Below are 24,229 nucleotides of genomic sequence, written 5' to 3'. Positions count from 1 at the left end.
AGTATTCTATATAAAAAGCTTAACCCCTGTTTATGAATCCCAGACGTCAACTTGTACATGAAAGATTTACAGAACAGTTGGCAACTTTTCATGGCCAAAGGCATTTTATAGCTACAGGAACTGAAACATCAATAATCTTTACAAGTCCTTAAAGTTCTAAAAGTATTTTTGTTTCTTGTATTCTTGATGTAAAACCAATATATGATGATTTTTACAGTAGATCTAATAAATAAGAATTCTCATTTAAGTGTAGTCACACAATAAATTTTGCAATGTGCATCTGAAATTTAGTGTAGTCTATGTTCCTGTAAACCCAAGTAACAGGTGCAATCCATTTCACTTTTATTATATTTCAATGGGTACTTTAAATGTATATGGCTATGACAGGTAGGAAGAGAACAAAAATCACGAAGTTGTTTAATTAATTTTATTTCTGAAGAAAATGTACATAGATGTATTTAAAATAGCGTGCATTTATAAAAGCTGACCTTGAAAGAAATAACCAAATATTGGTAGTGCATAGCTATGAAATTTTTTTTTTAAGGTTTTGACATTGGTTATTTGGAATTCCCTCAAATCCACTTCCAATATACAAAAAAAAATTCAATTCCAGCTCCAACAAACAATGGTTTATTTATAAACACATACCAAAAACTGAAGAAACATATCCATATTTAACATATTCCATATCCAAGTTATTCCTTTTGGTGCATTTACCAGTCAATTGAAGTGATGTTTCAAAACCAGGGATTAATTTATAAACTGCTTAGTAAAGCAAAGAACCATTAATGTAAAAATATAACCCAAGTTATTCATGTTACATAAATATTTGCTTTTTTTATATTTCTTTATAAAAACACAGGTTTTTGTTACAATAGGCATGGTTTTACAATTAAGGAATAGAAAAATAGACCATTTTTGTAATATTATCCCTTCAAAATATCAGATACCTAATGAATTACTAGTATCTTAGCACGTCTGCAGGAATAATAGAAATTCTACATGGAATACTAACTTCAGATTGTTGAACTGTATCCTACTCTGAACAGTATAAGTTCTGCCACTGCACAGTTTTCAGTGTTTCACAGTCAATTTAGTCTGCACAGGAAGAAAACTGTTGTATTACAAGTTTGGACAGATTATTCAATAAACGTACATTTTAAACATGACAAACAGGCCAGACTCAACTGCAAGCAGCTACTTCAAATATAAGAAAAATGCAAACTGCATTCATATTTTTTTCCAGATGTTACCAGAGATAAAAGAACTATATACAAACCTACCTCTTTTTTTCATCCATAACTCCCTCTTCTACACAGGCATCTTCTGTTAGTTTGAAGAGGTGGAAAACAGTGCATAGGTTATATGAGCAAACTAGCCAGAACTTTTCTGTACCTGGAATGGACATCAGCATCTGGTGTCTGCACGCATTCTGACCTCTATAAAATGCAAGACCTCATCCCTTTCATTGATTTGTACACCTTGTGGTGTCTTAGAATCACTGCATCCCAGCACTGAAGGAGGCTTTTCAGTTAATTCTGCTCTTTAAAAGGGCTATTCAATTAGTCCCAATATCTTCCTCTTTGGCCATAATCTTGCAATAACTCTACATCTGCTACATATTGAACTTACAGCCAATACACAGTCCAACAAACATTTCCAAGGCTCTATTCCCTCCAGTGGGCTATTTTATAGACATCTCAGTTTTAAGAACTAACTTGAAAAAAGAATGAACTGAAACTGCTATTGATGGATCTTTACAACAAGTTTAACAATACTTTTCCTTCTCCAGCCCTCCTTTAGGGCCATATGAGGAATGCAAAAAAAATGAATTGCAGCTTTATGGGATTACTGCAGTATCCTACAGTGATAGAACTTCTGAGAAGTGTGCACCTCAAAATCTATTCCAGCAAAATTCTGGTTCACTTTATGGACACGGATATCTTATTGACATTAATGACAGTAAAATACATCAAATACCTGAATTATTCCAAATGTTCTGCTTACCTCGCTGCATGGTACATAAAAAATATAAAATAAATGTATTAAATGAAAAAAGGTACCAAGTATGTTCTACGTTTTGTTGTAATTCACTACATAGAGGACAGCAGAAAACTGAGGCGACCGTTTCTAAATCTAAAAAGTTTGTTTAATCATTTACTTATTCTCATCATATAGCAAACAGCGTTTAGAAGTACAAATGATTGTCTTTGCTAGAGTCCAAGACACAAACTGCGCTAAACAGCGTGTGTGTAATTAGGGCAAATTACACTAGATTGAACCAAAATTCTCATGTATCATAATATACAATACACTTATACCACATAAAACAGTAATATCCCTCCTTACTGAAGATAAGTCAAAATAAAGAACTTAGTTATTTACATCAAATTCTCTGAAGTGATTCTGAAGAGTGCATTTATTCAGTTATTTATGGTATTGGGTAAATTCCAATACCATGCCAGAGCCACTGTTTAAACAGTTCAAAACATTGAAAACATTGCTAACATTCTATAAAAGCCTTAGTACATTCAAGTGTGACACTTCTCTCATTCCAGAAGAAAATGTCCTGAAACAGCTCCCCTCAAATAAATTCACATTAATTGAAGCGGCGCATTAGTGTATACGTGAACGTATATGGAGATCGCAAATCACTTTCAGATTCTTGGATTTTTTCAGACATTTCATCCACCATCAAGTCAAGTTATTCCAGTCCCTTGTAGCTTCCATTAAATGTCGTTGACCATGACCCACCCAATCCTCCTGATTTTCAAATACGCGACCACAAAACCAGCAGCTGAATTTAGCTTCAATAGTTTTATTTGAAACAGTTTTCACAATCTGATAATTGTTCTTGCTCGTCTTCTTCAACTTTAACTTTAGTACATATCTTTCTTTCACAGGGCTCACTGGTTTCATCTTTTTGCATTGATTGATGAGGAGCCCCTTTGCAGCTACTTGCATATTGCTGCAAGGGTTCAATAAAGCACAGATTGTTCTTTTTGATAAAACTACTTTGAGAACATTTCCACTGCACTTCTTAATGGTTTTCATGACATTAATCACTTCAGGGACATCAACATCAGGATGGTTAAGCACTATCACAGGCTGGTTTCTTCTAGGGCATCTAACAAGCTGCCCATGATCAAAAGGTACAAGTCTTAAGGTTTTCACAATTCTACATTTAGATACCATATTGTTAACTTCAGGGGGTTTCATTCTCTCTCTTGCCTCTGTTTCTTTAAGTTCGCTAAAGCTACTGGCTTCTGTTTTTGGTGCATTTTCAGCATTCTCCAACTTCTTTTTTAGTCGCTTGCTGTATCTGAATACAAGATTTTCATTACACGACTTCCGTGGTTGCCACAGTTCATCAGATTTCTCATCATCCCATCGGCAGTTTGACTTTGTTGCAGATCTTTGTGAAGTAACTGAAGAGGCTTTATTAGTATTTCTTTTCTCTGCAGAACGAATAGATGAACTCCGGACAGCTGGAGGAATAGGAAGCTTAAAGGAAGCCTGAGCACTGATTTGGGGAGGGATATTGTCATTTGTAGGAGCGAAGGGCACAGATTTATTCACTGGCAGAAAGATACATGGAGAGCCACCAGTAATCAATACAGCCTGTCTTGGTTGCTGTAAAGGTTTAGTCAGGTTGCCTGCTGCATTGTTGTGAAATGCCACTGAATTGTTCAGGACTTGGCTGCTCTTCATACCTGACTCCCCATTAGAACCTTTAATAAATCTCAAAAAAATCTTCCTAAGTGGTCCATTTTCTTCAGACACAGAACTAGAATTTACCACTGTATCCTCACTTGTAACCCCAGTAGGCTTCTTCTGCACAATACACTGAAGCATAACAGTTTGTTGGTCTGATTCATTTGCAATACTTGTCTGTGTGTCCTCACTACCCAAAACAGGCTCGTGTCTCACTGGAAATGACAGCGAATTATTTAATACTGATGACTTTACATTTTCAACTGGTTCACTGATCAGGTCTGCATCTTGACAATTTACATTTAATGAACCTCTCTCAGACGTATGGCTGTCATTCAAATCAAAAGCAAGCTTTGCATAAGAATGATGATCAAACACTGCAGAAACTGGATCTTTAGGTATAGTGTCTTTGGAAGACAAAACGTTTACCGGTGTGGTCTTCATGCAGCCTATTCTGGAACTACTTGTTATTGAACATGCATTTTGTCTAATTTTGTCAGGTGCTGGTGTTTGTCCTTGTACACTGGCATGAGTACTATCCAATATCTGAGAGTTACCGCCACAAACAATGCTAGCAACCGCACCAAGTGTTCCATTACTGAAAGTAAGTATCAAGCCAGGCCCTTTATCTGGCAAAGGGGCCGAGTTTCCAGTAACAACTTTTGTCTGTGGAACTGGTGTCCCAGAAACTACTTGTAATCGGGATTGTTGTGTCAAATGTAAGGGCACTGCAGATCCTTTCTGCGCTGGTTGGACTAAAACCGGCTTGGTGATGCCAGCAAGACGCAAGGGTCTCAAAAGTGCAACAGGTGCAACGGATGAGTTACTGCCCACATTAGCAGAGGTACGAATTGCATCCTTTATTAATTGCTGGTTAATTATTTCAGCAGAATGAGTCTTTAGCAATGTGCTCAGCCTTTCGCCATTTGGTTGCACGCAACTGCTGGATATAGTTGGCGATACAGGCTGCAGCATACCATGCTCACTGAGATATTTATCATTATTTAAAACACAGCTATCATTTACAGCGTCCACCTGCACAGCCTCAGATTCTTCCTTCATGGAATAATTATGTAAAGCCATTTTGTTTGTTGCAATATGTGCGCTAGTCTGTGTCTCTAGAAAACTAGTTGGACTACTTTTAGGACACTGTGGTTCAGTGTGAGGGTTTTCATCAACTACGGAGGTACCCTTCAATGCATCAAGTAATAACTGATTTTCTTCCGGAGCCAAGCAACTCATTCCATCCCCAGTTTGCAACGAGAACACAGATGTAATTCTGGGCATCACAGGGGACATCTTGCCATCAGAATCACTAACTTGCTCTTCATAAAAGTTTTCTGCAGAGATACTATGACTCACGTCATCTTTGGTATAATAGTCCATCATCTCTACATCTGGTTTCCTCAAGCAATCTGATTTTTCTAAAAATGATTCTGATCTACAGCAATCCAAGATCTCTTCCTGTGAACCTACATTATTGGCAAAAATAGTTTCATCCTCTTCTGTATTTTGAAATTCAGCATCTGCCTCGGAGCCATGGGTCAAATCTGTTGAAGACCAATTACTGTTATATTGCCCAAGTTCTTGTTCACACTGTACTGTTGCACAATCTTGAACACTTTCATAAACATGTCTGAATTCCCTTTCAGTGAAATCTTCTAACACTTCGGCCACCACTTCAGACTGGCAATTGTCGGATACTGGTATTTCTGCAGCATGCAGGTTATTTAAATTATACAAACACTTATTAACTTGGTTGGGTTCTTTTAAATTGACAGGACAGGTAGTTTGTTTTGAAGCAGTTTCGTTTAATACTGCATTGCAAGAATTAAGATTACAGTCAATCATTAAATTATTACAGGGTTCATTACATTGTGTGTTTAGAGTTTCAGCTCCCGTTTCGCTTGAAGCAAGGAAGAAATTACTATTTGATGTAGCAGAACTTGTGCATTGTGTAGAAGATGCTGTTGATGACACCAATTTGCTCTCTGCATCAGATTCTTCATTAACTATTTCAGAAGGTTCTAGCATTTGCAGAAGTATAGGCGAATTAAGCTCATTCAAACCTTGGCCACCTTGATTTTGACGGCCAAGCAGCAAGTGGGAAGGATTGCTTGTAACTGGTGGTTTGCTGAAAGTTGAAATGTTTCCATTTAATAGGCCATAGTTTGGAATTACAGAGGCTTGAGATGGTGCAATGCATTGCAACTGTTGTAGATCTGACACTTGAATTGCAGTAGCTACTTTTTTGTTTGGCTTTCCAGAGCTCAATTCAGGCTTAAAGGAACTTGTCTTTGAAATATCTCTTTGTACTATCAACTTATCAGATTGTTCTGAAGTAGGAATGTTCACCTTAGCATAATTGTGAATAAAAGGCAAATGGGTGCCTTTTATGGATTGTAGTGAGACATCACAATCTGACTGGGGCACATTTTTTCCACCAGATATCTGCTCATTTAAGCACTGCAATCTCTTTGTGGGAAATGGTGTTGGAATACTATTTGAAACTGAAGATTTTTCTGAAGTTGCTGTTTTGTTTTGTATAACCTGGTTATCGGGCACACCCTTATTTACTGCAGTCTCAATTGGATTCAAGGAAGTTGATAATTTTCCTGTTTGAGATGAGCTTATGCCTGCAAACAATGGTTCTCGCGTTTTAACCTGAGTAAACTTACCATTTGTTAAAGGTATGTGTGACACCTGTGATCCTGCAGTCTGCATCTTTGATTCCACAGAACTGTCCATGATGATAAATGCACGAGGCTGATTTGTGAAATTATTTGATGATCTAATGGATTGTGCATTCACACTTGATGTGCTTGTATCAAGTAATCTAACACTGGAATTTCCTGCATTCTGAGACAAACATACAGAGTTGTCATTACTGGCTTGGGTTTGTGAATTTGACGCATTTAAATTTTGTTTAGATGTAGGCATAAGCCTCAGTACTAAATGTTGCTTACCATCTACTACTCTGAAGCCCATAAATTGAGCACTATAATTAGGTGGCACTGATAACTGATTGTGCTTTAATATTACAAAAGGTGCTCGAGGAGAGATTAATTTACTGCCTATTTGATTAGGTCCACGTATATCTGTCATTGGCTGTGAAGAGCTAGTAGAATCCGTTGGCTTTGGTCCTGAAATGTCATCTTTCTCAACACTAATATCTGTCGTACTAACTGCTTCATTCAAACATGTATCTGCAGCTGGTGAAGACTGTTGTACCAGTTGGCTGAATTCCTTTGTTGCATCATCAGAGCTTGTAGCATTATCCTTTGTAGGTACCAAATGCAGGTTTTGCTTCTTTTTCCTCCATTGTGCTTTTCGAGACACCCCAATTTTGTATCTTTTCAGAACAAGTTTCAGACCCACCGTGGTCTTCAACTTTCCTTTTTGACATGGATCCATTTCAGCTTTTGAGCTGCTACCCTCTGCCAGATCCTTATGGACAGCATTAATATGTTTTATAATGTAGTCTTTACGTGTTGCACCATATTTACAGTATTGACAGTAAAAAGGAAAAGCACCTGTGTGTACAACAAGATGTCTTTGAAACTCACCTTTTGTGTAACTTACATGATCACATTTACCACATTTGTACTGAATCACATCATGTCGGTGAATGTGCTGAATAAACGTGCCTTGATCCTTAGTAGAAAATCGGCACTTTTCACAACGAAAATTACCATTTACGCCATGTTTCCAATTTAAATGCTTTCTCAGTTCTTGTAGAGTATACACTTTACCATCATTGCATACTTCACACTTAAGAAGAGGAGTACGATGTTTCAGTCGGTGTTGACTTAGTGTCTGAAAATCATTAGCAGTAAAACTACACAACTCACAAGGATACACAGGTAAATCTGCAGCATGCAACTCCTGATAATGCTTCAGTAACTGTTTTGGGTTGTATTCAGCACCATCTTTACATTTTGCACAGCTAAAACGTAGAACCTTTACTAATACAGTTTTTGTATTCCCCTCAGAAGTTTTCGATGTCTCACCCAATGATTGCTGCACAGAACTGTCCTCAAAAGAAATAATCCGACTGTTCACCTGAGCTAGTTTTTCTCCCCTCAAGGATTTTCTTGCAGTTTGGCATCTACTTCGTGATGTTTCACTTTGATTTACAAGCACGTATGGAGAGATATTTCTTTTTCCATCTAATCTTGACAGAACAACTTTTGCATTTTTAAGTTTGAATTTCAACTCTTGCCAAGGCTGCTTATTCATATGTTTCTTTGCAGTCACTGAAGGTATAGATGAAACTTGTACACATTTTTGTGCTACAGATTCTTTGTCCTCTTGCAAACAAATTCCTGCAGGCAAACTTTGTTTCTTTCTACAATACATCTTGTTATTTGCATCTGTAAAAGTATTTGCTTCACAAGGTTGTGCAAAGTTTCTTGGATGAGATTGCATATTTCAATTTTGCGGAATGTTAATCAAATGATGCTGTAGAGACTTGTTAGAAGCCTTCTCTCCAATTGCTGCAAGTCACAAGAAAGGCCATATCTTCAGAATTTATGTCTGGCAAAACTTGTGATGATAATTCTGTAAAATAAAGAAAAAATACTTTTCAACAAAATAATTCTCATGAACAGCTACAGTGATATAGTTCGATGACCCCTTATGCAGTAATCTGTCTAAAATAGAACAATGGGGCTTGAAGTGATGCATGACACCAAAGCTTCCAATATTGATCAGTCTGAGAGAATTTTACTGGTCATAAGCAGCTTCAGGCTGGTAACGAGTATACTAGTCACAGGTTTATTTAATTGCAGCAATATTGAGACAGTGGTTGCACGTCCACAACATGTGGAACAGACTTGTTGAAATTGTATTTGGATTCATTTAGTAAGGATCAAAGTAAATTCAAGGAATATGAAAGTTCTACTTGCTTGCTCACATCAAAAGATGATTGCAGAAAATAGAAGTTCATGGTATAAGAGATAACATTATGGCACAGATAGAAGATCAGCTAGCGAACAGGAAACAGAAGGCATAAATTGGTAATTTTCTGGTTGCCAAGGTGCAATGAATGGTGTGCCACAGAGGTCAGTGCTGGGGCAACAGCTTTGTACAATTTATATAAATGACCTGGATGAAGGGGCCAAATGACAGTTAATAAATCTGATGATACAAAGAGGGTGAAAACTAAGTTGTGAAGAGAGCAGGAGGCGGCTACAATGGGATAAAAATAGATTAAGTGAGTGAGCAAAGATCTTACAGATGAAGTATGTGGAAAAATGTGAAATTGTCCATTTTGGCAAGAAGAATAAAAAAAAGCTTAGTATCTAAATGGTGAGAAATGTTTGTGTCCTAGTGCATGAATCACAAAAGGCTAGTATGCGGGTATAGCAAGTAATTAGGAAAACTAATTTAATGTTACTGGTTACTGCAAGGGGAATTGAATACTAATGTAGAGAGGTTATACTTCAAGTGTACAGATATTGGTGAGACAACCGCTGCAGTATTGTGTATGTTTTGGTCTCATTAAGGAAGGATGTAAGTGCGAAAACAGTTCAGAAAAGGTTTACTAAAATACCTAGAATGGGCAGGTTTTCTTAAGATGAGAAAGGAAATCCTAAGTTTGCATCCACTGGCGTTTAGAAGAGTAAGAGGTGATTTGATGGAAACATATGATCCTGAAAGATTTTGTCAAGGTGGATGTGGAAAACGTATTTCCTCTTGTGGGAGAATCAGGAACTAGGGGTCACCCATTTAAGACAAATGAGGAAACTTTTTTTTTGAAGGCTGTGAATCTTTGGAATTCTTTTCCTCAACAGGTGATGGGAGTATTTTTAAGTTAGAGGCAGAGAAATTCTTGATAAGGGACTGAAAGGTTATTGAGGTATCACATATTTTAATGAACAAAGCTCTCAAGATTTTTTATTTCAGTATCACGCCATAATCTACTAGGTAGAAGGCCGAAGACTCATCCGGATCTGCTTCATCCAGATCGCAAAGTGAAACTGAGCGGGTGACAGGGGAAGCAGATGGAGGAGCACGACTACTATGCCAAAGAGAGAGAGTTCAAACCAGATGATGAGGTCTACGTCAGAAGCTTTGGTAGTAAACCAAAGTTGACAACATGGTGGCACAGTACTGCAGCCTCACAGCACCAGGAACCCAGGTTCAATTCAGGCCTGGACTGTGTGGAGTTTGCATATTCGCCCAGTGTCTGCGTGGGTTTCCTCCCACATCTAAACTTGAGCAGGCTAGGTGGACTGGCCTTGCTAAGTTTCTCCTTAGCGTCCCAAGAAAAGTAAGCCTTGGATTAACCTTGGTAAACATCCAGTGTTATGGGATAAGGTGGGTCTGGGTAAGATGCTGTGTCAGAGAATCTGTGCAGACTCAATGGGCCAAGTTGCGTCCTTCTGCACTGTAGGGATTATATGGTTCCATTCTATGGTGCAATGGGTAGGCAGGAATGTGGGTCGAGTTGCAGTCAGATCAGCAACGATTTATTGAATGGTGGAGCAGGTTCAAGGGGCCTACTCCTACTAATTCATATGCTTCAGGTATGGGGATGCCATGAAAAGCAGTGAATACTTGTAGAATAGATAGGGTAAATCACTTTACATTAGTAGAGATGTCGTATCTAGTGACTCACCTTAGCTGCTGAACAAGCCATTCATAAAAAAAGGCAAACGAAATTGGGTGTAGAACAAGTCAGTAGATTTTGCAATTCACCCAATCAGGACATTATTGCATCCCTTTAGCAAAACCTAGCATCTCTAATCAACATTAAAGGTATTAATGGCATAAGATAAAAATTTGAGGGGAAAAGTAAACCGCTTGAAAGTTACATCGACAATTTGCACACCCCCCATCACAGGTTAAAAAAGTCTAAAGAATGCAAGATACTTGACTTATTGAAGAGATATGGTCAAAATGTACAAAGAACAACACAGCACAGGAAACAGGCCCTTCGGCCCAACGAGCCCACGCTGCCATTTTAACATTGTGAGTGCCCTCTTCTACCTATGGCCTTTGACTACGCCTATTGGGGAAGATTGAGGGGAGACCAATTTAGGGACAATTTGTTAACACCAATCAGCCTAAGAGCATGTTTTTTGGAGTGTGGGAGGAAACCGGAGCACCCAGAGAAAATCCACACAAGCACGGGGAGAATGTTCAAACTCCCACAGACACTGGCCCAAATCCATGTATCTGCACAGCAAACAGTGATAGTCACTGAGCTGTCATGTTGCCCATCGGATGGTCCAGTTTAAGCGTACACTAACAACGCGAAGCACTAGGCAACTCTCGAAACAACATCCAAGAGCAGCCCTCGCACGACCCACCGCGTGTATGCCCCTTGTTGGGCAACAAGGCAGACCGAATCACCTGTGGATTAAAAGAAAAGACATCAATAAACATGCACAACTTATACAGACATTTACGGAATCCCTGAAGCTCAGAAGTAAGACAAGAGAGCCATAAAATATGTTGGAAGGTCCACAGGAATCAATTGATTCCCAGGGACATCCCAAGGCTCTTGATCTTTATTTAGAACAGTATCCTGTAACCCTCCATCTCTAGTCCGCTCATGTGCCTAAGTAAACCTTAAACAACTCTAGCGTGCCTGCCTCCACCACCCTACTTGGCAGTGCATTCCAGGCCCCCACAACCCTGTGTGAAAAACCTCCCTCTAACATCCGAATTATGCCCCCCCCCCCCCTCCCCACCCTAAGCCCGTGGACCCTCGTAATTTTTGTATCCAACCTAGGAAAAAGCTTACCACTGTTCACTATCTATACCCTTCATAATCTCATACACCTCTATTAGATCTCCCTTCATTCTCCACCTTTCTAAGGAGAACAGCCCCAATTTGCCCAATCTCTCCTCATAGCTCAGTCCTTCCATACCAGGTAGCATCCTGGTATGGAAAACCTCCTCTGCACTCTCTCCAGGGTCTCCACGTCCTTCCGGTCGTAAGGCGACCAGAACTGGACGCAGTACTCCAAATGCTGGCAAACCAACATTTTATATGACTGCAGCTGTAATATGCAAGAAGAATTAGAAGCCTATTGCAAATTTTCCCATTAGCGTGAAATGTTAAGGGCATTGTAGCTATAGATTTAAAGGTGTGGGACAAGGATAGAAACATTTTACATTTTATAGACATGGCAACCAGATTCAGTCTCTCTATAGTAATGCATGGCAAATGAAAGATTATGGATAAAGTCATGGAAAAATAGATAGGGACTGGAATTAGAGGGAAACAACTAAATTCCTAATTAACAATGAGGGAGGCCAATGACAAATTTTTGTGAAAATATCAACATTATAGTGATCAACACTGAAGTAAGGAGTAACCTCAAATCAATCATTTCTAGAAAGTGTTAATTATATCCCAACTAAATTGGGCCAGATCCAGATTCTCACAAAGATCATCTTGCATTATTTGATTGGACTGTTAAACTGCCTTTGCATTCAAATATTTGATGCCAGTTATGACCAATTGGAACTTGGTGCAACCAACACGCTCAGTTGAGGTGGTTTTGAAAACAAATCAAATCTCTAAAATTTAATTCAGAGTAATGCACTTTCCATTTTCTTGCCTTGAGTGACCCAAAAGATACAAAGTTAGTCCATTTTTAGGGATGGCCCCCATGCCAATCTTCTGGATGGATCTATAACGTTTGATGTTGTCCCTTAGCCTGGGAAGTCAAGAAAATGTTTAAAAAGAGTTAACAACACCCTCGCTGCAGAAACACTGGCACTATTAGAAGCAATAGATAATGGATTGTATTTATTGAATACAGGAAATCCTGTACAAGGTGTATTCTGAGAAAAGTTTGCTTGTAGAATGCTATGTAAACAACCAGTCTCATTGGGCTAACTGCTCTTTCAACAAAACGTTATCACAGAGAAAGCTGAGGAGAGATGTTATTGAGATTTCTAAAAATAAAAATGGGTGAACACGAGTCATTCTAGAAAAGTGGTATCTTGGGTTATGATAAGAAAAATTTTGGAAACCCATTTTGTATTGCTTTGTAATTCAAGTATGTTTTCAATTTTTCTGCAAGAAAGAAAGGGGAATCTGTTACTGCTTTGTTGAAGATATACAATTAATGGACATTCTTGATTAAGGACTGGGATCACATAACTGGAACACTGGGGTAGTAATTACGAGACAGAGATCTTCAAGGCCACATCCTGTGAATAAACCATGTAACGAGGAAAAGATCCATGTCATATTGCATACTTCATCATCTGGCTTGACATCTCCATTTCAACACACACAACCTAGGTTCAGGAGTGTGGCCACGCTGCCCAATACATAATATAACTGATAATATTGGCTTTTTTACTTTCTGATTATACTTCTTGAATCCTTCCAAAGATGCTAAAATATTTCAGGAGATGAAGTCAAATATAAACCATTTGGTTGCATTTTACAGACAACCAATGAACAATTAACGTATAAAGTAATATTAATCAAATCTCGCCTTAATTCAGCTAATCACAGAACTCAAACAAGAAAACATAAAAATACATCACACTTTTCCCATCATCAGGTTTCCTCAGCCTGTCCTGACCAACACTGGATTCAAATGGAGCAAGTCTTTCCTTTTCTGGCCAAGCCTAGATGATAAGCTGAAAAAAGAAACAAAATGCTGCAGATACTGGAAATGTTTAAAATCATAGAAAATGCTGGAATGTTGAGCTGATGAGGCAGTGTTCATGAAGTTAACCTTTCATCTGACTGCCTGCTCCAGTGAAAGTGGTTTTTAGTATGTTCCCAGCAAATGAAACACCTGTTCCTCTGAATTATTCCCCAGTGACAGGATTATCAATAAAACTAACTTCATCCAATTTGGGAGGAAAGGTTAAAAATTGCAATTTTCTAAATCTCCTCCTTAGGCTGATAAATAAACATACTTACATTTGGAATACGACTCTGAAGAAGCACTCACTGAAGGTTATGAGCACATGGAATCTACTCTGGGTAGGATCCTGCATGTCAATTACCAAGAGTGGCATGGTAGCAACACAGCATACCCAGCTCTGAAGAACATAACTGCCAGACTAGACCTAGTGGTGAAAGAACCAAGAGGGAAAAAACTATTTTACCTCGTACTCACCAATTTACTTGTCAAAGATATGTTTGACCATGACATCATCAGTAGAAGTAAACTAGCACATTTCCCTCATGGTGATGAAGTTCCATTTTTACAATGAAAACACCATCATATTGTGTAACACTATCCATCCATCATACTAAATAGAATAGAATCAGAAAAGATCTCACAGCTCAAAACTAGACATCCATTAGGCAATGTGACCATCAGCAACTGAATTGTATTCAACCATAACCTATAACTTCATAATTCAGTGTTTCAAGCATTACCATCAAGTCAGAGGACCAACTCAAGTTTAATGCTGTGTGCTGAACAGCATTCCTGAGGCAGCATCAGGCACACATGAAAAGAGGTGCTAAACCATAAAGGTAGAACATTAGACTACAAACATGCTAAATAAAGGAAACAGCTTGCAATACCCAGGGCCAAGTGAGTCCACAACTAATGGATCCTCACATAACTCTGCAGCCCTGACTCTTGCAGGCACAAACGGTGATGGACAATTACATAGGAGGGGGAAGCCCCAAAAAAATCCCCGTCTTCAATGATGGCAGAGTCCAGAACAAAGACGCAAAGAAAAAGACCCCAGTAACTGGATTCAGCCAGAACTGCCATTGGATGATCTAACTTCGCCTCCTCCCAAGATGTCCACAAAATCCAAACTTCAGCTAATTCAATTCATTTTATGTGATAAAGGAACAGCTGAGTATATTAGCTATAGTGAGGACTTGCAGCCATAACCCAGCCATGGTGCAGAAAATTTATGCTTCAATACCAGCTGTGTCTTAAGCAAAACTGTTTCAGGAGAATTATAACACTAGCATCTATTTGACCAGACTACAGAACTGCCCTGGTACGTCTGCCCAAAAAAAGCGGGTTTGGCCAATTATCATATCATCAATCTACTCACAATTAGCTAAGTGATGGTAGGTCTTGTTCAGTGCTACAAAATGGCATATACTCAAAAATAACCAGCTCATGGATACACACAGGTTGAGTTCTACCACTCGGCTCCAAACTAATGACAAACTTGGTCAAAACGTGGATTAAAAAAGTTGAATTGCGTGATAATGTGGCAGCAAAGTCAAAACATCATTTGATTGATGACAGAATCAAAGTGCACTAGTAAAATTAAAGTCATTAAGAATCATGGGGAAAACTGACTGAATCATGGAGAAAGCACAGAAGGCAGCGATTGTGATTGGCGGAGGGCAACATCACTGCAGGAGTTCCTGCACCTAGGCTCAACCATCAGCTGCTTCAATGACGCCCACCTCCAACATAAAATTAGAAGTGGAGATATTTCCTAACAATTTCAGTCCCATTCACACAAAAAAAACAGTCCATGCCTGCATGCCACAAGACCAAAGCAACATTCAAGCCTGAGCTGATAAATGGCAAATAACATTCATACCATTTATATGCCAAGCAAAGTGCATCTTCAACAATCATATCTATCTGACATTCAATGACACTACCATCGCCATATCTGCCACCATCAACAGCAAAAGGACAATATTTACTAGAAACATAACAGGTCAAGCCACATAAATACTGTGACTCGTGAAATAAGATATGGTATTTTGCAGCAAGTGACTCACCTCTTGGCCCCCAAAATTCTGTCCAACTAAAGGCACATGTATGATGGAACAACCTTCCACATGAACACAACACCAGCAACACCTAAGAAGGTCAAAACAATAAAAGGCAGAGCACCCCTTTTGATGGGAACCTCGTCCACCTTAAAGATTAGTTCCCATTGTTACAAAGAACAAGAAAATTACAGCATAGGAGCAGGCCCATCGGCCCTCCAAATCTGCACTGACCATGCTGCTTGACTGAACTAAAACCCCTTACCCTTCCGGGGGCCATATCCCTCTATTCCCATCCTATTCATGCATTTGTCCAGATGCCCCTTAAAACTCACTATCGTATCTGCTTCCACTACCCCTGCACCCCCCTCCCCCACTCTCCCCCACCACCAAGTTCCAGGCACCCACCACCCTCTGTGTAAAAAACCTGCCTCATACATCTCCATTAAACCTTGCTCCCTATTCAACCCCGGAAAAAGCTTCTGACTATCCACTCCGTCCATGCCCGTCATAACTTCTATCAGGTCACTCCTCAATCTCCGTCATTCCAGTGAGAACAAACCAAGTTTTTCCAACCTCTCCTCATAGCTAATGCCCTCCATACCAAGCAACATTCTGGTAAATATTTTCTGTACGCTCTCCAAAGCCTCCACATCTTTTTGTTAGTGTGGCAACCAGAATTAACACTACATTTCAAATGCAGCTTAAGGTTCTATAAAGCTGCAACGTGACTTGCCGATTTTTAAACTCAATATCCCGGCTGGGTCCAGCAACATCTACGAAGAAGTGAGAAGCGGAAGATCTGGTTAGTAGCACACCAGGACTACAACAACATACCTTCTACAAGTGTCACAGCAGCAACTTGCCAAATCTTCTTCCCAAAATCTGAGATAGCTATCGTTTAAAAGAACAAGGCCAGCAGAAGTATATGCCTTCCATTACCTGGAAATCTATTGCCTTTCCTGCATCGTCATTGGCCCTCCCAAACAGAACTGCGGAAGTATTATTATTCAAAGGCAGCTCATCATCACTCTCTCAAGGACAAGCAAAAATTCCTGGTCTTGCCAGCAACATCGAAATCCCATGAACGAATGAAGGAAAAAAGCCATCCAGGAATAATGGGCATTAGGAGACAAAACACCTTTTATTAGTAAACACCTAGGCTAAAAATTAAATAAAATCTACTTATCTGACTTTAGTACACATTTCAAATGACTGTTCCATTAAGCAGCTTCAATCTGTAACTTGTTAAGCCTCTATTAAAAAGTATTAACAAACAGCTCATTTGCCAATGAAGAGAATTTTTTTCCATAAAAAATCCAAAATAAGCATAGAAGAAATAAGATGGGGGAAGATAGAAAGGGAAATAATTTTTAGATTCCATAAATATACCTCTCAAGTGTTGTATATTGAATCAAAACTTATATAATTTGGAAATATATTACTTACTTAAAAAAATGGCAGTATACTATAAAACAATACAGAAACTGCCAGCATATTATTAGTAAGGTTGAAAACAAAGAACAAACTAGAACATAAAATAGCAAAAAGCATGGAGAAAAGTGATTTACAGGTAAGCGAAAGCCACAAAATACAACCCACTTAAAAGCAAAGTTTGCTGATACGCTGAATATTAAAGGAGGTAGCTGCAAATTTAAATTATGTGCATGAGCTACCACTAAATATAAAAACTGTGGAAGGAGGAGGAAGTGGACAGAATATCAAAGTAAAATGAAAAATATGGCAGCAGTAGTTGGACCAAAGAAAGCATGCAATCTGGATCAGTCACCAGTAGGCTTTCTTCATGAACCAAGAGCTCAACGTAAATGGGAAATCCTCCATATTTTCCCACCGTTTTATCAAGATGGAGTAAAAACTCAATTAAATCAGAAACAACTTCTACTTTGTCCAGCCCTTCACCCAGAAGGAACTCAGTATTGCCTTCCAAGGAGTCACATTACCCCATGTAATAGGCCCAGACAGATGGAACCGGGTCAGACCAGCAGAAAAATGATTATGGGACACTGCCTCAGACCATCCCCATTCTCTCTCATATCCAAATGAATCCTGTTATCTTTTCACTTTCCAATCTGCTGGATTTGAATAAAGGACTTTGATTGACTGTACTGCATGGCAGGACAGCAGATTTGCTGGATTGGCTTATTTCCTTTCAAATCAATTAAAAACAACTTCACAACCAACCCAAATTTTATTGGAAATCAGCAAAGCTAATCAAAGTCAGAGGATGGCTAGCACTCTTATCCACACTTCCTAGCTTCCCAATCCAGTCGGATGGAAAATATAAGAACTTGCAAGTTTTAAAAGATGGGCACTTTAACAATAGTATTATTTTCAGGAATATTTAAAAACTTCTCAGAAATCAGAAGTGTTCACTCAACTGCTAGTTATATTCATCACATCTTTTGTGACCAACTAATAGCAAACAAGTGTAAACAATCTTGTTTTATGCAAGTGGTATTTGTGCCTATTTTCACCTGGAAAAAACATGCTTCCTGTGGGTCATTATACATTCAGGCAATAGAAATAAGGTAAAATTGCTATCATTGTTCATATGTGATAAATTTCAATATTTAAAAGCTGAAAAGCAGATATTGTTCTGGTTGCTCCTTGCAAAATAGATAAGCACATGCTATCACTTAACAATGCTTCATCTTACTACTTTAATAATGGAAGTATTCAGCAAGATATTGTAATCCCACAACAAAGTGAACTTGACACCAGAAAAGAACATTGGCTCCAACTATATTCAGGCAGGCCCAAGGACCATAAGGCAATCAATATTTTGAAGACTTGGACAACTGAGCCTTCAAATTCTCAAAAGCAATTCAAGTGTACTCCAGAAGTTTTGAGGTATATATGCCCATAGTATGTTCACAATTATCCAAAACAATTTTAAAAATTAAGCTATATTTCACATTGTTATATACCAAAACTAGTTTTAAAAACAAAACATTAAACAATTAATTTTCTGTGTGATTGAAGCACTTCTTTATACAATCCTCAAGTTCAAAAGCAAGGAGTTATGTTGGAGTTGTATAGAACTTAAGTGAGCCACAGCTAACTGTCTGCAGTTCTAATTGCCACATTATAGGAAGAATGTGATTGCACTGGAGGCAGAGATTCACCAAGATGCTGCCTGGGACAGAACGTTAAGTTATGAAGAGAGGTTAGATAAACTTGTGTCATTTTCATTGCAGCAAACACTGAAGGGCAACCTGATACAAGACTATGAGGGGCAAGGATAGAGTGGATATGGACAACTGCTCTACCTAGTTGAAGGGGAGGTCATGAGGGGACATTGGTTCAAAGTGAGGGGCAGGAGGTTTAGGGGATATGAGGCAAGTTGTCTCACATCCTTTAAAAAGTTCCTGGATGAGCACTTGGGCCACCATAACATTCAAGGCTATGGGCCAAGTGCTGATAAATGGGATTAGGTGGGAGGTCAGGTGTTTCTCCTGTGTCAGTGCAGATTTGATGGGCTGAAGGGCCTCTTCTGTACTGTATGATTCTATAACTAGGAATCACAATATCCCTATTATCAGATTGCTTGCCTTAAAGGAAAGTGAGATGTGCAAGCTTTACTCTATAATTTTAACAGTACAGACAACTAACATGCCAGAACCTGTTTTGATTATGATTCTGCTTCAGAATTAAGGGAAGAAATTTTTTTTCAGATAGAGGCAGTATATAAAAATAATGCGAGTAGTATTTGATCCAGTCAAGTATTCTAAACAAGCATTTGAAGGCTATTTCTCACATAAAAATGCTTCATGTAAAGATACCTCGTTGCATGCAATGGATTCCATTTTAGCAAAAGATCCTGCTCCATTAAGAAACCTTTAAGAAATTAACATTTCCATTTGAAGCAGTACATACGGGTGAGTTTTCATGCAAATCCAATTTTTTGAATAACCAAATTTAAAATTTTCATCAGCAACTTGAAAACACTAACATTTCAGTCTTTAGCCTGAACTTACACTTTTTGTACTACTTAGTGGCAATAACAATGACAACTTGCATTACTATAGTGCTTATAATGTGGCAAAATAGCCTGCAATGTTTCACAGAAACATTCTCAAAAGTTTGAAACACAGCCACAAAGAGAGACATCAGTGCAGATAACCAAAAATTTGATCAAAGAGGCAAGTTTAAACAGTGTCTTAGAGGAGGAAACAAGCTCTAAAGACATTGAAGAAATGGTAACCAATGTTACAGAATGTGGTCAAAATCAGGGATGCAAAAAAACTAGAGTATAGATATCTTGGAGTGGGGCAGCGTGGAGAGAGGGGTTATTGTTGGGCTGGGACAGCTGATAAACACAAGAAACAAGGAATCTGAAAACAAAAACAAAAATGTTATTATTGAAACACTACTCAACCAGTAATCAATATAGGTGAGCAACACAGGAAAATAACAGGTGAACAGGTTAGGATGTGGGCAAGGGCATTTCAGACAAAAGTAAATGGAAGCGGTGGGGGGGGGGGGGGGGAACAAATAGGAAACTGGGCACAAAAGCTTTGGAACAGTGAAGTCTCAAGACAACAAAAGCTGTTTGGAATAAAGATTTGTTTACTCTGAAGTTCCTTGATCTCATGTGTGCTATGGGTGTGCCAGGAACTTCTAGACCATAAAGGGTGGAGGAAAGAGAGAAATGAAAAATTTTCACACCCCCAAGTAACCAAAGTGATGTTGAATCAAGGCATTGTATAGCAGTATTCAACTTTAGCAGAAAAGATGGTTGTTTTTAGGTAATCCAATAATGTTGATGCTAATTTCCTTTTTGGGGGGCGCGGGGAGGATAAGAGTGCAACCTCATTGGCTCTTTGGAAAAATTCCAGACTGTACAGCTCAATAAATTAAATTCTCACACCACTTTGCTGAAACCAATGCAAGGAGTATTGGAAAGAAGACAAAGTCCAACATATAGCATTTTAACTATTTTAAAACGCTCGTTGTCAACATTAGTCAACAATGGTGATAAAATAGCCAAATCTTCAGCTTAACATCACTTCCCTATCAGAATGGACAATAAAAACTGCAAAAATATCCCAACATTATAAACAATGCCATTTTGATGGAAATGAATCGAGCTACAAGATCACCAATATAAAATACCGAGTTTGGTAACAACTCAACAATCTACTTAGAAAGCCACATTTTTTTAAAAAAAAGCCTAAACGCCGGATATTTTTCATCAGCCCTGCTCACAGTTTTACACGTGTCGCACACAAAACGGCCAACAAACTATAGCGAACATTTAAAACTGAGACCATTTCAAGGCGAATAAAGTACAATTCAGATCCAGCTACTTACACGAGGAGTATTCGGCGCTTTGAATGCTTTGAAAGTTGGACTGCAACGGAGAGTGGGATACTCTGAAAGGCGGGGAGGCGGGGGGGGGGGTGGTGTATGTTTTATATTTTGTAATTGGGAGTATCCTCTGAGTGAATCCACAGGACTCGGTGGGAGGCCGAAAATCCCGAATAGAAATCTATTTACCCGCACCGTCAAGATGGCGCACGTATACACCAACGCCGGATTTAAAAACCGGTCGGTGGATTTGCCTTTAGCCCAGCGCTCGGAACTCTCCAAACGACGTTTTAAACTCCGGCGGCGACGCCAAAGCTCCCTCCCCGTACGCCCGGCCCCGGGCCTCCAGGGATCCGCGCCTCCCGACGGTTTATCCGCCGCACTATTTGCTCTCAGCCCGAAAATGTCCTCCGCCCGCGGCCGCTGCCAGCGAGCCGACATTTTCCTCAGCCTTCGCGTGGATAGGGATTGAAGGGAGTTACCCTCCCTCCCTCTTGTCATTTTGTTAACCTGGTGGGTTTGTTTATTTTTTTATTACATGTGTACATAGATATCTATTTTTAAAAAAATAAACGGAATTCTCCACATTCTTACCATTTTGGGTAAATTAATGTGAGGGTCACTATCAGCCGCCATGACAGTTCCATCCGGGCATTGCGCTGCTGTGGAGACGCCGGCTTCCTGCGGCCGAGCGGTGGCCCTGGGGCTGGGGCCGGGGGAAGGAGCTGCCGGCCCAAAGCCGGGGCTGGGGCCGGCTGGGTGGGTGGGTAATGATACCTTGCAGGCAACTTCCGGCAAATCGCTCCTACTCTTCCTGTTTGAATGTTGCACGCCAAACCGCAATTTTTTAAGTGTCAAACCTGAAGCTGCAGGAAACGGTTTTATTTTTGAACGCACTGATGGACGACTTGTTCACAGGACCCCCTGATTCACATTGCACATATCATACAGAAATGGGAGCCCTTTTGATTCACATTGCAGATATATAGAAATGGGAACCCTTCTAATTTACATTGCAGATATCATAGAAATGGTAACCCTTCTGATTCACATTGCAGATATATAAATGGGAGCCCTTTTGATTCACATTGCAGATATATAAAAATGGTAACCCTTCAGATTCACATTGCAGATATATAAAGGGAGCCCTTTTGATTCACGTTGCAGATATAGAATTGGGAGCCCTTCTGATTCACGTTGCAGATATATAGAAATGGGAGCCCTTCTGATTCACGTTGCAGATATATAGAAATGGGAGCCCTTCTGATTTACACTGCAAACATCGTAGAAATGGAGCCCTTCTGATTCACACTGCAAACAAGATATGGAAATAGGAGCCCTTCAAATTCACATTGCAAATGTCAGAAATGGAAGCTCCCTATCAAATTCTCATCTTTACCTCTTTAATTAGCAATTTCTGACAAAATCTCTGCAATCTGACTATCTTAAATACATTTAACATGAAATGTCATCACCAACAAGGCTTTCTTTATAAAGCGAGAATATCTTGCTCTTCTGTTTGTTTTAGATACTTTGTTTAAAAAGAATGGCGTCATATATTAAGTGATTAGTGCTTTCTGTTCACTCACCTTGCACTGATGTGAATATTAAGAATATGGAAGGCAAGACATTCAAGTCTAACCCAAGTGTGAGTTGAGTAAAAATGAAATATGAGTCATCTTACAAGATTGCCCATGTTGAGAAATCAGTAGGTACAACATAGCATAATTCTGTTTTTAACAGTTCTCTAATAGCAAAATATTTTAACTTAAACATACTTGTATTTCAAACTTTCTGTATTCTAAGATATTTTGTTGTTGCTATCTACCATATTGACACTTAATTAGGAAATGGTCTTTGTGTAATATAAGCAAGGTGTTATATTGAGCGAACTGTTGTAGTTGCTTCTTGTTTCTTACAAAATCTCCCTAATCTGAGTATCTTAAACATAGTTAATGTGAAAAGTCTTCAAGTAACCAGATTTTCTTTATAAAAATAACAAATCTTGCTATTTTCATTAGATTCAGTGGACTGAATGGCCTCCAGCTGTGCTACAATAACTCTATAAACTTAATTAATAAATAGTCAACAGAGTGTTTCACTACAGCAGATTATAAATATCAAACTTAATTATCTTTGCAATGTTATAGATCTGATGTTAGCTCTAAGATATTTTTGAAATTGCATCACTAATTATGATGGATAACAAGTCTTTTTGAAGTCTTACCTGAGTGTCAAAAGTAAGCACATTCTGTTTGCAGAAATCTGGTCTCACTGGTGGCATCAGTGTTGATGTCCAGCAAATAAACATTGATATTCTTATTGCCTGGCCTTCCTTAATTTTATTGTATTCGGCTTTTTATTGTCACACGTTGGTATACAGTGAGAAGTATTGTTTCTTGCGTGCCAAATAGACAAAGCATACCATTCATAGACGACATAGGGGAGAAAGAAAGGAGAGGGTGCAGAATATAGGGTTACAGTCATAGCAAGGGTGTAGAGAAAGATCAACTTAATATAAAGTAGATCCATTCAAAAGTCTGATGGCAGCAGGAAGAACCTGTTCTTGAGTTAGTTGGCATGTGATCTCAGAGTTTTGTGTCTTTTTTCTGATGGAAGAAGGTGGAAGAGAGTATGCCCTGGGTGTGTGGGGATCCTTGGTTATGCTGGCTGCTTTTCCAAGGTAGCGGGAAGTGTAGACATTGTTGACAGATGGGAGCCTGGTTTACGTGATGGACTGGGCTATGTTGTTGTTTCTTGTCATCTTGGTTAGCTAATCTTGACAGCACTGTCTACTCTGAGCCCAAATAAGAACAGAAGAAATAAGAGTAGGTGATTTAATCCCTCAAGCCTGCTGAGCCATAAATAAGATCATGGCTGATCTGTTTGTGGCCTTAACTTCACTTTCCTGCCTACCCCCATTAACTTTGATTCCATTATAGAATAAAAATATATCCAACTGGAAAAATTGAACTTTCAAGTCTTGCTATTACCAAAGCTGTTTTGGAGAGGACGTTCTTCACACCAAATAACAACTCCCACCTATAATCTGTCACAAGATTGGCCCTTCCCACTGGTTTTGCAATAAATATAAGAATAATATTATGGTATGTTTCAAATTGATTTGGCAATTCAGAGAGATTCCTACTTCCTCTCCAGCCACAAAACATAATTGTATTTGCTTCCTGTATCCATTGAAGGAAGTAAAAGAGAGAAGTTTCTATCATTTTATTACAGCATCTTTCATGCCCACAAGATATCCTTTGCAACCAATAAAGTGAATTTTGGATTGTAATCACGATTGTAAATAAACACAGCAGTCAAATTAACTTCAGCAAAATTCTACAAATGGCAGTGAGATAAATGACTGAATTATTTTTTAAATACAAGTATAAGTATACAAAGATACCTGCTGTTCTTCAAACGGTGTCATTGGATTGATTACACCCAACTGAAAAATTAATGACATCTGGAAACAGTATCTCCAACAAT

The 24,229-nt window shown here is 38.8% G+C and overlaps 1 protein-coding gene across 6 annotated transcripts; it reads right to left on the bottom strand.

The window, feature by feature from the left end:
* Positions 1-421: 421 nt before the first annotated feature.
* LOC145354366 (zinc finger protein 518A-like) lies at positions 422-21,480 on the bottom strand. Of its 6 annotated transcripts, none has more exons than XM_080205582.1 (3): positions 21,332-21,480; positions 13,236-13,329; positions 422-8,274 (listed from the first exon to the last, which is right to left on the bottom strand). In XM_080205582.1, exon 3 carries the CDS (start codon positions 8,140-8,142, stop codon positions 2,695-2,697), a length of 5,448 nt encoding a protein of 1,815 aa, XP_080061708.1. In that variant the 5' UTR covers positions 8,143-8,274; positions 13,236-13,329; positions 21,332-21,480; the 3' UTR covers positions 422-2,694. The 6 variants fall into 6 exon arrangements, 5 of the variants coding, with proteins under 5 accessions (XP_080061708.1, XP_080061709.1, XP_080061706.1 ...); XM_080205583.1 differs by lacking the exon at positions 21,332-21,480 and adding an exon at positions 20,741-20,920; XM_080205580.1 differs by lacking the exon at positions 13,236-13,329.
* Between the last annotated feature and the right edge of the window lie 2,749 nt (positions 21,481-24,229).

This window comes from Carcharhinus amblyrhynchos, chromosome 17, assembly GCF_965287045.1.
Source record: "Carcharhinus amblyrhynchos chromosome 17, sCarAmb.v2.hapA, whole genome shotgun sequence".
Taxonomy (NCBI): domain Eukaryota; kingdom Metazoa; phylum Chordata; class Chondrichthyes; order Carcharhiniformes; family Carcharhinidae; genus Carcharhinus; species Carcharhinus amblyrhynchos.
The sequence above is the reverse complement of the archived record's forward strand: the minus strand, read 5'-3'. Positions and strand labels throughout refer to the sequence as shown.

Coding starts and splice junctions, on each gene's coding strand:
- LOC145354366 (XM_080205582.1), bottom strand. CDS start 8,142: ATGCAATCTCATCCAAGAAACTTTGCACAACCTTGTGAAGCAAATACT.